This window comes from Octopus bimaculoides, chromosome 4 (genome assembly GCF_001194135.2).
Source record: "Octopus bimaculoides isolate UCB-OBI-ISO-001 chromosome 4, ASM119413v2, whole genome shotgun sequence".
Taxonomy (NCBI): domain Eukaryota; kingdom Metazoa; phylum Mollusca; class Cephalopoda; order Octopoda; family Octopodidae; genus Octopus; species Octopus bimaculoides.
In genome coordinates this window covers 122,902,082-122,916,936 of record NC_068984.1, presented here as the reverse complement: position 1 = coordinate 122,916,936, position 14,855 = coordinate 122,902,082, and the positions used below count along the sequence as shown (strand labels likewise).

The following is a 14,855-nucleotide window of genomic DNA, read 5'->3' as shown; positions in this document are numbered from 1 at the left end:
ATTGTTTTGTTTTTTCTTTCTTTTTTGAAATCTTTTTCTTTCTTCCTTTTTCCTCCACCAAATGAAAATATAACAAATAAACACCGACATTTGCTTTATTTGAGAATCATTCATTGCAAAGTTGCAAAAGATACGAGAAGATAAAACAGAATATTGCAAAACATAACAAATAATTAAAAAATAATTAAAATAACAATAATAATAATAATGATAAAAAAAAAAAAAATACTTTCTACTACAAGCACAAGGCCTGAAATTTTAGGGGATTGGTCTCGTCAGTTACATTGACTGGTACTCATTTTATTGGCCTTGGAAGGATGAAAGGCAAAGTCAACCCAAATGGGATTTGAACTGATAATGTTGAGGGATATAACTAAACACTGCAAAAGTATATTTTTGCCTACTGCACTTCTGATTTTGTAGAATCCTTCACTGCTAATTATGATAATGACAAAAGGCCAGCAATTTTGGGGGAGGAAACAGTTGATTATGTCAAATGCAGTGCTAGATTGGTCCTTCATTTTATTGACCTCTGGAAGGATTTTTAATTCAGAAAATAAAGAGTTGGAACAAATACCACAAAACATTTTGCTCAATGTTCCAATGATTCTGCAAATCCTCCACAGTGATGATGACGATGACAATAATAATAATAATAATAATAATAGTAGTAATCCTTTCCATTATAGACACAAGGACTGAAATTTGGTGGGAGGGGGCTAGTTGATTATATTAACCCAAGTGCTCAGCTAGTACTTATTTTATCAATCCCAAAAAGATGAAAGGCAAGATCAATCTTGGCAGAATTTCAACTCAGAATGTAAAGATGGTAGAAATGTCTCAAAGCATTTTGTCCAGAGCATTTACAATTCCAACAGTTTACCACCTTAATAATGACAATTCTTGGTACTATGGGCACAAGGTTTGAAATTTAAGGGGTGAGGGCTAGTTGATTATATCAATTTTAGTGCTTGATTGGCACTTATTTTCTTTACTACTCTAGGCACAAGGCTCAACATTTTTGGGGAGGGGGCCAGTTGATTAGATCAACCACAGTACACAACTGGTACTTAATTTATCAACCCTGGAAGGATGAAAGGCAAAGTCGACCTTGGCGGAATTTGAACTCAGAACGTAAAAGACAGACAAAATACCGCTCAGCATTTCAGCTGGTGTGCTAACGTTTCTGCCAGCTCGCTGCCTTAAATAATCTTTTCTACTCTAGGCACAAGGCCCGAAATTTTTGGGGAGGGGACTAGCCAATTACATCGGCCCCAGTGTTTCACTGGTACTTATTTTATTGATCCAAAAAGGATGAAAGCAAAGTCGGCCTGGGTGGAATTTGAACTCAGAATGTAAAGATGGACAAAATGCTGCTAAGCATTTAGTCAAACCTGGTAACAATTCTGCCAGGTTGTCACCCTAATAATAATAATAATAATAATAATTATTATTATTATTTCTAATTTTGGCATTTGAAGGGAGGGGGAAGTCAATCACATCAATCCCAGTACATGACTGGTACTTTTCTTATTGGCTCAGAAAGGATGAAAAGTAAAATCAACCTCAGAACACAAAGAACTGGAAGAAATGTCACTAAGCATTTTGCCTGTGCCTGACATGTCAACGATTGTGCCAGCTCACTTTGGTTTGAAAGTCTGGCACAAAACCAGCAATTTTTAAGGAAGGGTGTAGTCGATGACATTGATCTCAGTACATGACTGGTACTTATTCTATCGACTCCGAAAGATGAAAGGCAAAGTCAGCCTTGGTAGTGTTTGAACTTGGAACATAAAGAGCTGGAGGAAATGCTGCCAAGCATTTTGCCTGTTGTACTAATGATTCTGCCAATTCACTAGCTTAATAATAATAATAACAATAATGATAATAATAATAATAATAATAATAATAATAATAATAATAATAATAACAACAACAGCAATAGCAAAAGTACAGAACATTTTCTCAATTCCTGAAAACAAGGCAATAATAAAGATAATAATAACAACAACAACAATAACAAAAAATACAGATAATTTTCTCAATTTCTAAAAACAAGGTATCTGTATGTGTTATTGTTGTTGTTGCTTCAGCTCAGCTTCATTTAAAAGAAGAAGGTTCAAGTCAAGAGAAAATTTTAACATGTCTGAATCAAATTAAAAGCAGTAATAAAAAGGCATTAAAAGCTATTTAAAGCAATCTTTTTTAGAAATGAATGCACTTCAATGAACTTATATACATTGTACAATTATTTCATCACATACACGCAATCCGTGCTTAATCATTGCATATACAATAGCTATTGAATTTGCTGATAGTTCTGTCGACAGCAAAAGAACCGAGAGATAGTTTAATACAAGAGACTATTATAGGCAGAGAAACAGATCTCAGAAATTTATAGGCAGGTTTTTATCAACAACAAATGTAAAAGAAAAATAATCCAATCAAAAGAATAAATGGTTAGTAAAAGGTAACAGAAAATATAATAAGTAGTTTAGTATCGGTATAAGGAGATTACAGGTAGTTTAGTATCGGTATAAGGAGATTACAGGTAGTTTAGTAAAGGAGGTATCAAACTGCTAATGGTGGTTTAGTAGAGATTAATATAAAAAAAAGAAAAATTGAAGACTTTGAGAGATTGAATAAACAGGCAATTTAATACAGATATTTAAAAAAGTATTTTAAAAATTAGTGTAGACATTAAAAGGAATATTGGTAGCTTTGGGTAGTTTTAATAGTCTTCAAAGGATTATGAACTCTTTTGTAGACAACAGGAATATAAAAGCTGTTTAATAAGCACCAGGAAATTATAAATTATTTTATTAGATATCAGTAGTAAGGAGGCAGCCACAGGCACCAGGGGAAAAATATATAATTATATATATATATAAATGAAACAAAAAAGTTATATGTTGTCCAGTAAACACTCAGGTAACTATAAGCAGCTTCTTAGATATCGGAAAACTAGAAGTTGTCTAAAAGACATCAGGAATCTAGAAGCATTTTTGATAGATACAAGAAAACTGTAAGTAATCTTAAGAGAGGAGAAAAGTCTGAAGAGAAGAATAAAGACAAAGAGAGGAACTATGAGTTACATCGACACAGACAGACAGTAAAGAAGAGTTAAATCTCAAAAAAAGACTATAGGAAAGAGTTTGCATGCTGTGTATGTGTGTTTAACAGCAGCAAAGAGGAAAGAATCATGTCAAAATGCTTCTGAGCAACAATTTGACCTTTTACTACTGAGGAGAGAATGAAAGACACATACACACACTCACAAACTCACATAATAGATAGGAGAAAAAGAGGCAAACATACATACTGACATAGTGATAGACATATGCACACATACACACATGCACCCACTGACAAAGTTATTGTCAATTGTTTTATATGTATGTATAAATTGGATTCAGTTTTGTCCCCCGCCTTTAAATACCACCAATACCGAGTATTTAGATTGGTGGTAAGATAGAGAAGGAAGGATGGTTTCACACTAGACAAAATAATTAGTATGAAAATCTATACATCCATCCGCACACACACCCACACACACACGTATATATAATTACACAAGTAAGTGTAATTTATACATGCACATATAAGCTTCACAGATATACTAGTCAATCAGTTGGTGTATATGTATGTAATCTGTTTATTACTGCACACGCACAGAAGCAAACATAGAACCAAAGCAATAGGTTAGTGTTAGTGGCTATTCCTCTACTGATGTGTATGTGAGTGCATACATATCAAACCTGTATACATACTCATACCAGAAGGTTTATGTAGTAATAGAATGAAAGAAGTATAAAACACAACCAAACACCCATATTTCTTCTTCACCTTTTATGTTAAATCTTTAGTAACAATCCCATATATTAAAAAAAAGTGACAGAACAGCAATGTGGAAAATTTAAAGCAAGATGGCAGTAACCCAAGAGAGAGAGTGAAAAGAGCAAAAAGCAACTTCAGGACAGAAGAGTGCTCCTAAATGACTTTCTCGGACATGTTGTAAATTATATCTTTTTCCAGTTGAGACTTGGATTTGCTTTCGCTTCTGACAAAGGTTGGAATGTTATGACCCTTCCCCACACCAAAGAATTTGAAACTTCACATCTAAACAAGAAATTAATATTGCTAGAGATGAAGTGACAGAAATACAAGAGCATAGTGTTTTCAGTCACACTGCCTTTTATTCTAAGTTTTATAAAATACATACCTAGTCATGTGTTGGGGGTCAATGCAATCAACTTAAAATTCCTCCCACACAATTTTATAGTCTTGTGACAGTAAAAAAACAAAGAAAAACATTGCTATCATTATTACAAAACTAAGACTGAGTAAATAAATATATAAACTTAAGATTTTCTTACAAACTATTGAACAATTTGGAATTCATGACCTATTTTCTGGTCTGTAGCCATGAACAGCAGAGATTCACCACTAGAAATGGCACTCAGCTTTGTTCAGTCTTTCTCAGCTTTTATGAGATGCTTGGGCTGACCTTTCAGACCAGAATTTTTGTGCATAAAGAAGAAAGAGCCAATCTCTTTGAGAATAGTTACATATATATATTACACACATTTGTCGTTATCTGCTGTGATTTGGTTATTCTTTCAAGAATTTATTATGGTTCAGTCTTTAGTGTGAAAGAAGTATCAGGAGGCTCCTTCTTCAAGAGTTAATGTATCTAGAAGGAACAATTTCATTATTGTGCCAACACTGGTATTGGCAACCTTTATCTGCTTGCAAAGATTTTAGCCTCCTATAATCAATAATCCTGAATTTAAATTTTGTTATATACATATGTAATGAATTAGCCTTGAATTAAATTCCAAAATACCAGTAATATAAGAGTATTTTTTCACAAATGTTCATTCTTATCAAACTAATTACCCAGTGATAAGACATATTTACCTATCATGACCTTCAATTTTTTTTCTTTTAATGATTGTAGAGTGTGGTACTTGCTAATTTTAGCAAGTTGAGTGAGTACATAGAAGTTTTCTCAAACAACTGCCACTGAAGTGCCTAGAATAATTCTCCCCTGGGTTGAGATTCAGTATATTTGGAGCAAAGGATTTATGCATTGCACCTGGTCATTTGAGTGATTAGCCATGCACAATAGGAACTGACCTACTGACGATGATAATCATTTACAACAAGTTCGAGAAAAAGAGAAAAGCCTATTTGAAGCAATATCTACAGATGATTAACCTCTATTCAACCCAATTAAGTTTACCTGTAAAGATGACGAATCTATGTCATCAACATAGCTCAGATTTTCATCATCAATGTAGCTGCCCAAAGAAGTAGGAGGTCGTGAGGACACGTTCCTCGCGTATGCCAGTTCGGCTTGTTGTGGGTATGGAGAATGTCTACCCAGAATGGATTCTCTATCGAAAGCAGAATCTTTATCACACGTTGACAAACGGTCCCTTTCGAGGGATGGGGATAGTTGGTCTAGGGTTGAGAATCCATTAGCAATGACACTGTCGTGACCCTGCTGGTGCTGGTGGGGTGAGAATAAAACTGGTTTCATGCTTTATCATGACGGAGTTAAAAGGAGAACAACATCTTTATTAACAACAACAATTAGCAACAACAAAGTGTTAGTAGCAAAGATGGAATTAAAAGAAGGTGAATTTTAGATTTCCCAAGTGAAGTTTTGGGTTATTACAATTTAATTTGAACATTGCATAGTTAAACTACAGAACTGAATCTAACAATAGTGATCATGACAACCATTTCTGGAGAGTTAATCTTGGGTATTTTTATTGGCCTTTGACACACACTCAATGACTGATTCTTAATGTTTTAAGTATATAGTTATTTACAGCAATCTTAATACACCCTATGTTGTATGTATATCTGATATAATGTATTAAAAGCAACCTTTAACACATCCTTTACTGGATAATGGCCTTTGTCTAATGACAGTGACCTTGACACATAACAGGATCTTGTTTTGTATCCTCATGTCAGCCTTTGATCAACTAACCCTATGATTAAAAGTGTTCTACCTCTGACCTACTGGTCATTTTATATATCAAAAACTACACTGTCCAATGTGTTCTTCCTCTTAAGATGGTACAGTGTCTTTTCAATGAGAACCGATAACTACGTCCAGCAAAATGAATGATCTGGTGAGGATTTCCTCATTCACTTATCAATGACCTTGATGTATCCAATGCCAAGTACTGACTAGTTTACCAAGTTTAGTGTGGTTGACTTTTACACTAACTTCAGTGTCAAATGCTCAGGTAGAAGTCAGCGTTCCACAAATATTCTCCCATCAATTAAAATTAAAATAAATCAGAATTATTAAAAGTACAGGTTGCTAGACTAGCCCAAGAGGCATTCACCCCTTACATCATTACCTCAGTAATAATCATGTACCCCACCTATCTATCTAATTCTTATCTCTCCTAAAAGATTTCTTTCCTTAACCAGATATTGAGTTAAACAGTCTATATCTTTCCCCATAAACTTTCTCATCAATTTCAAATTTCAGTAACTATACATACACTCAGTAAATTCATATAGTCTTCTATTCAAAAGGTACATCTACATCATGCATAGGCAACCTTTTTCAAGAAGCAGACAGCATGAGATATGGCTCATCATCAAGCAGGCTGCACTAATAAAAAAAATTTAAGGTAATTTTTTGTTGAAGGTACCATTCAGAAAGTCTTGTGGGCTACAGTTTGCCCATAACTGTTAGAATTTTGTTGATAGTTAGTTATACAGCAGCTCCAGTTATTGGCAGAAGCATGATGCTTATCACTTCCACTCAACATGACTGTCACCAACTAAATGTTTGAGATTAACTCAAATACAGTTTATTGGATGCAATAAGATTCACTCTGGACACAGAGTATCCTGTAGAACAAGACTTATGAAGTGTTACATTGCATTAGATTAAATGCAGCAGTGTAGATATGTAGCACCCTGTTTGCTGTTTAATTATTTAACATTTAAACTGGATAGATCTGCCCCAAATATTCTACCCGTTTCGTGTTCAAACCAGCTAGATCAGGCTTCTCACACTTACTCTACAGTGTTATTCTAAAAATATGCGGTCACATCACTGAAATCTTGAAGCTACAAGATAATGCATAATTATTTCAAAACTTTGTGAAAAATAGGCATTACATTTAACAGTAATTTGAATGCTAAAGGGTTAGGCCATTTCTTTTATGTAACAGAGAGAAGGAAATGAACCCTATTAAATCAAGATAGTTTAGATGTCATGGGATTAATCACAGGAAGTTGGCAACCAAGCACAGATCAGATTGAAGAGGTGTCTTAAGCCCTAGGTGTGACCACAGGATTTAAATAGAGTGTAAATATTAATTTGATTGTAAATCATATCAACACAAAGCCATGGAAATACAATCACTGCACAAATTTTGAAAGCTCGTTGAAACTTATTTCTTAATCACCTTTTACTAATTATCTAAGTAATTACTAATTCACTGTAAGTAGAGCAAAACTTCTGAACATGTCATTTATTTTATCAATACAATCAGATCAAATTCTACAAAACTTCCAGTAAGGACTATTTCTGAGAGCTAACTAGAATTAAGATACTTTCTTCTTTATATGCTTATGATTATATTGATATTGAAATATATTCTTCAAACAATTATAGATTTAAAAATTGATTTGTCCTTTTAAATAAATTTCCCTCATATTTCCAAAATGAAACCAAGTAATACAAACCCATGCTGGAGGTACGTAAAAAGCACCTTTCGAGTGTTGAGCCACATGGAGGCAATGATAAATGACTGAGACCTTTGGCAATATGCTGTGCTTGAGTAGAAGACCCATCAAGTCAAGTGAAACTGTAGTTGTGGTACATGCTGGTGTCATGCAACTGGCACGTAAAAGCACCAATTACACTCTTGGAGTGGTTGGCATTAGGAAGGGCATCCAGCTGTACAAACCATGCCGGATCAGAATAGAGTCTGGTGCAGACCCTCAGCTTACCATTCCTGGTCAAACTGTCCAATCCATGCCAACAGGACAACAGACATTAAATGATGATAATGATGATGATAATATATATATATGCACACAGAAGTTTGGTGATGAGGATTTAGCTGTTCAATCAGCTAGATTACTTTCTCATTGAATAAGCTTGCATGTGGCTGAGTATTCCAGACAAGTACCCTCAAATGAATAAGTTTAATGCAGTTTGTGATAAAGTCATACTCTGGACACAATGCATCTGATGGACTTCTATACAATTTCCATCGACTTCCTTCACAAGGTAAGGGCTAACCCAATGCTTTCAAAATTATACTTGCTCAAGATATCACACAGTGGGATAGAACGCAGTACCTCAGTTATGAAATATATATATATATATATATGAATTAATGTATAGTAAGTTTTGAAAAGAGGAATTATAAGTTAACACAGATTTTTAAGGATGGTTTTGGTTCTTCATTGCACCAATTTGCAATGAAACAAAGCAAAACAATTCAGTTTCATATAATGACAGAAGACAATTTAATACTGTACAAATCTATTTTAATCTTTCCATGTAATCTGATATATATCTATATTCTATATAGAAGTTTTCTTCTAGTCTGATAAGATGGAATAGATTTCTTTAAATGGTTTCACATGGCTTAAAAACAGAGTTTTTATAATGAGTATAATGTTAAAAGGATATCAGCTTGCCCCACTTTTGTTAGAAGAATACCCAACGATAAAGTTATTAAGATGTCCTAGTTGCAATTATAATAGAGAAATGTTGCTGCTAACCCAGTTGTAGGCTGTGAAACTTTGTGTCAGTATGATTACAGATTTACATGATTAAAACAACATTTACATATCAAGACACATGCTTGGAAAGAAGAATTTTAATTAGTTGATTAGCAATGTGATGTGATAGGTCCTGCTCTTTTAAATAAATAAAAGTAAAAGATGTTAATGAATTAATTAGTCCAGAAGATGAGTTAAAATTTACCTTTTCTTGAGGTGATAACACATCTCCACTGTAGTATATCATCTCTGCTTCGTAGTCGGGACCCTTTTCCAGGTACTTGGGGTATGCCAGGCCAGGGCTAATGTCACGAGTGCGAGCTTCCTGAGAAGTCGCTCGAACTTTACGCAAGTCCTAATGCAGGACAGAAGCAACAAAGGGCAGACACTTAAAACATCATTATCATGCGGGGGGGCAGGGACATCGATGTGGTAGTAAGCACATAGATGCAAGATATGGCATAGAAACGTATATTTAAAAAAAAAAAATAAAAAATAAAAACAAAAAAACTTAAATGAAACCAAAATATAGGTGTAGTAAATATCAATAGCAACTACAACAATGATGATGACAACATCAAAACACGACATCAATAATCTCTCTACTTACCAATAAGAGTACCAAAATAGTAAAGATCTATACTAGGAACTGAAAATCACTGCAACACTTTACTAGGAGTATATCAATTTACAATGTTTACTGGATGATTTTGAATTAGAGAATTAGTTATTTGAAGAGGTTAGGAATAGATGAAAGAAATGAAAAATGGCAACATTGTACTGTGACATCCTAATTAAAGGAAAACTGTTTATTTTTCAGATATCTCTGAATGAAAAGCATTCCTGGATCTTAAGAACTTGTGCTATTCACCAATAGGACACATCATATACCTAGATTATTATACAGTACAGGGTAAAATATAGCTAGACTTCAGTGTAGTGGATGTAAAATTTATCCATTCTAGCACAGTGTGACATTATATAAACATATTTTAGTTAATTAATATCCTTCTTCCTCTATCAGCATGGATGAGACTGGTTATATCATTCTGAACATATGACAAATGTTGGAGCAAGTAGTGTCATTTTTATTGCTAATCAGCTAAGCATGAGGTATGGTGCCTACTTAACATGTAGGAAAAAACTAAAGTAAGCAAAGAAATGCACTTTGTTATTGGAACAAAACAATGGTTTTGGGATTTAGTAATATCTGAATCCATGACCTGTAATCAGTTGGTCAGTTGTCCAAATACTTTAACACCATACCTTATTAAAGCAGTAAAATGACACAGTTGAATAACATACAGGTAAAAATAACAATGTAGATACATTGACATCTCATACTTTTGCAAATTAAACCTACCTAGTGTTTTGTAATTTTTAAATGAAAAATTACCTTGAATTTTTTTAAAAAGTGCAGCTTGTCTGATGATGAGCTAAATCTCAAGCAGCCTACATGGTTTAGATACCACCGTTTGTCAGGTTGTGGGGACTTTTACCTATGATAGACTGACATTGCAGCTAGAGGTTAAACCCTGCTTAAAACATAGCACTAATGCTATGAGATCAGATGGCTTGTAGAGGCATCTATCATCATGACATTATTAGAATAAAGTCTACATCATCTATGTTATTTTTCTTTTCTTGCCATGGTGATGAACAAATTTAAAAGTTTAAGAGCAATCTTAATTTTTATTAAATATGACAATTTTCATCTCCTTTTTTCAATTCTCCAACTGCCCTTGTTTCTATGAGAAACACTGCTTTAGGACACAATATATTAGGACAATGCTAGAAAGATGTACTGAAAACATGATTTCCAGTTCCTTTGTGACAGGAGTAATAAGCGATTGAGTGTGAGATAACTAAAGTAAACTGAAAAACAAAATTGTTTACATTGATAACAACATTTACTAAGAAGTCTATATGCGTACAAAGTAAATGGTACAAGATCTCTCAGTCAGTTTAATATATGTAGGTGTGTATATGTCAAGTGGGTGGCATTAGGAGGGGTATCTAGCCATAAAAACCATGCAATACCCTCACCCCAGAAAAATATGAACAAAAATGTAGTACCCTGTCCTGTCTAGAAGAGCAGTAATGACCAGTTCAACCCATGCTAACATGGAATGCAGAGGTAAAACGATATACACACTATACATGCGTACATATTCACACACACACACATTTGTCTATGATTGGACTGTGGCCATGCTGGAGTACCACCTTCAAGGGAATAATCATTTATATCCATTATATTGAATCCAGTACTTGTAGACTGACATTTATTTCTATTGACCATGGGAGGCTGAATGCACAAAACAGAACTGGGTAGGACTTGCAGTGGGAATGGAAAGTCATAGTATATGACAATGTAGTTTGTTCGACACTTTACTGATTGTGTAACCCACAGCTCATAATTCTGAGACATTACAGCTATGTGCGCGCACACACACACACATACACACAATGAAGGCATTTAGAATACAAGAAATTATTTCAAAATATATGGTGTTTCCGTGTAATTTTGTCTATAGACATACACAGTCATATATGTATATAAATATGCACACACACTGTGTATGCTTGTATGGATATATAAATGTGTAAATTAAAAAAATATATACATCCTCTGTGCATATACATATAGATACATCTACCTCAATAAATTCTACAACACTTGCCTGAGCAGTTTGGTTTTCTGTACTTTCCATAGAGATCCTGGAATGCTTTGCTAGTATGATCCAGAGGAAAGTATAGCAGGTAATAAAACTAACATTATGAACAGCTCCATTGGTCTGAAAGTAGTGCTAAATAGTGACACAACATTCTAAAATTACTATGATAAAACCTGAACTTTACACCAACAATCTGAGACCTTATCTACCATAGTAAGCATTTGCTTTCCAAACCACACTTAATTTTAAGCTGAATTCTTATCAATATAATCTTATCAAGCTGTTCCTATCATCACCACTCTTCACCTATGTCTAGGGCTGCCTGGAAAAGCTTTGAGCACAACTCTTCCTACTCAGATATGCACACATGTTAAACTGAATATTGTGCTTATCTCATCAAAAGTATCCATCTCCGTTCCACACTAAGGGAAAGCATAGAAAGCATGGTTTCAGTCATTGGACAGTAGCTATGCTGAGTTTTAACACTCTAAATGTTGTTTAGCTTCAGGTCAGCTCTGATGGGACAGCCCTGTGATCAAAGGTGTTCTCGACATGACTATTTTCATCATTTATGAAACACAGTCCAGAGATACTACATTCTCTAATGTGTTTTTCTGCAGAAAGTAGGGTGTGATTTGATGTAAATTTGGCTGCTATTTCTAGCAGCTTGAGCAGCCATGTATAGACAATTTAGTTGAGTCACTCCTGACTGAGTAAGCTTAGTATCAAAGGCATTCCATCTGTGGCCATCCCTTCTTTATAAGATTATGTACCAATACATCATCTAATGTTCTGTTGTTTCTGGGGAGAGTCATTCTCTTTTGGTACCTTATAATGTGTTTTTCCCTTTTTTAAAATGGACAGGCATGATTTCAGAGAGATTTGACAACTATTTCTAGCAGATGGACCCACAGTATAGAGACCTCATTGATTAACCAAATGATTAGTTGGTTTAATAATAGTTGGTTTAATAATAGCTAGTTAATAATAGCTAGTTAATAATAGCTAGTTAATAATAACTAATTAATAATAGCTAGTTAATAATAGCAGGTTAATAAAGATGTAAAATTGAACCAGTGTGTATATGCTTTTTTTTTTTTGCTCACCATATACTTATTTCATGTTAGCTTTTTTGATGATCCATGTAAGAACTTAACAGTGTCATGTATCTAGCTTGACTGACTGAGAGTTTCAACTAAAGAGATAACAATAAGGGACTACAGCACTGATCAAGCATGCAGAAAGTGCGAGTGCCAGGGCCATTACCTTGTCAAAAGAGAGATCAAGGGGTGAAGTAATGTCACCCTTTTCAATGGAGATGGTATCTTCACCTGCAAAATGAGACAAGAGAAATACATTTAGTGGCAAATAGACTTGATATTGCAATTGTTCTTTCTTAAAAAAAAAAAAAAAAAGGGGGATGAAAAATGAAGACAAGATTAGTGACAATATAACAGAGACTGCAGCATTATTCTGTAGAAAACAGGGAGAGCATATATGTTTAATTATATGTAAATATATATATTTAGAGAGTGAGATTACAAATTGATTGCAATGATTTTCATGTATGTTAAAAATATTAAATATTTAATGATAGGTTTGTTGTAATCAATTCATCCATGAACCAAAAATAAATAAATAAATAAATAAATAACAAACCTGTTGAATGGAATTTCATAAAAGTCCCACAGGTCTATATTAGTGTTGGTGTATTTTGCTTACCAGGCAAATTATTTTAACCATCAAAATAAATTTCCCTCAGAAATTAAAAATTTTTCACTCTTGAATTGGTGTTTACAAAATCTTATCACACACAGAGTATCTCACAGAAGTATGTGCACCCTTGAAAAATTTCTGTAAAATTGCTATTACTCTGATAATATCAAAGGAAATTTATACTGAATAAAATATATTACACATGCAAACATTATACAAATTTGGAATGCAAAACAATAAGCATTTTCAAAGATATGAATAAAATATTAATTTTCAAGCATTAGAAAAATAGGTACACCCTAAAGGAAATTTGCTATATTCAATATTTTATCCACTTTTTTTTTTTTTTTTTTTTTTTTTACTAAATTCAGATATTGCTGTTAATTTCAATTCTAATAATTTATTTCTCCTGGCATTTTTGCACCGGTCATTGTTGCATCTACAGGAATTCTGATTTGTGTACTGAGGTGAAAATCTTCTTCATTGTGATTAAAATGGCACCAAAAGGAAAAGAATTGTCTGAAGATTTGAAGAAAATTATTTTGAATTTGCACAAGAATGGTTTAGGAAACAAGTTAATTAGCAAATGAATAGATATTAGTGTAAACACAGTTGCCAAAGTAACTCAGAAGTACAAAGCTACTGGACGGCTGAGCAATAAACATCGTCCAGGTCCTATTTTAATTGCGCATGATATTTGCTACATCTAACATTGCACGATGCACAACAGGCATCGTACTGCTTCATCTTTGGCCCAAGAAATGTCTTCTGTTAGTGGTAAGATGTATCCGCCCAAACAGTTTGCTGAAGTTTGAACCAGTGAAGTTTTCATGGACGCATTCCTCAATGGAAGCCTATGTGAGTAAGGGGAAGGAGTTTTGGAATAAAATTCTTTTTTCTAACAAGACTTGTTTGGGTCAGATGGTATTAAACAAGTATGGCAACGACCAGGTGAAGATAATAGTGACAAATGCACCATTCCTACCATGAAACACGGCAGTGGAAGTGTTATGCTTTGGGGATTCATGAGTGCAGTTGGTGTGGGAGGACTCACATTTATCGAGAGAACAATGGATTCAAGGCTTTATTGTGACATATTACAGAAAACAGTGTTGAAAAATATCAAGGAACTAGGAAAACATTCCATGTTCCAACATGTTAATGACCCTAAACACACTTCAAAGATAACGACTAAGTTTTTATCAGATAAAAAGATTAAAGGTATTGCCTTGGCCTACCATGTCATCTGATTTAAACCCAACAGAACACCTGTGGGATGTTTTGAAAAGGAAGGTTGAGGAGAAAAAAAACCTCACAATGTAACACAGTTGAAAGACATCATTAAGGATGAATGGAGATCGATTTCATTGGTTATATGTGGAAATTTAGTCGACTCTATGCAGTCATTGAAAGCAAGGACGATCACACCAAATATTGAATATAGTAAATAATCCATTAGGGTGTACGTATTTTTGTATTGCTTGAAAATTAATATTTCATTCATATCTTTGAAAATGTTTATTGTTTTGTGTTCCAAATTTGTAAAATGTCTGCATGTATAATATATTTTATCCAGTATAAATTTTGTTTGATTTCCTTCAATATTATCAGAGTAATAGCAATTTTACAGAAACTTTTTAGGGATGTACATACTTCTATGAGATACTGCATATATATATATAT

The 14,855-nt window shown here is 33.7% G+C and overlaps 1 protein-coding gene across 44 annotated transcripts in view; it reads right to left on the bottom strand.

Moving 5' to 3' along the window:
* Window positions 1-14,855, bottom strand: part of LOC106871604 (titin) — a 454,558-nt gene that overhangs the window by 196,484 nt on the left and 243,219 nt on the right. For 40 of the 44 annotated variants that reach the window (XM_052967415.1, XM_052967425.1, XM_052967440.1 and 37 more), the window contains 3 exons: window positions 12,723-12,787; window positions 8,984-9,133; window positions 5,246-5,515 (listed from right to left, as the gene is read on the bottom strand). In XM_052967415.1, coding sequence (XP_052823375.1) covers window positions 5,246-5,515; window positions 8,984-9,133; window positions 12,723-12,787 — 485 coding nt within the window. The remainder of the gene's footprint in view (window positions 1-5,245; window positions 5,516-8,983; window positions 9,134-12,722; window positions 12,788-14,855) is intronic. The other 4 variants (XM_052967438.1, XM_052967445.1, XM_052967448.1 and 1 more) reach the window with 2 other exon arrangements.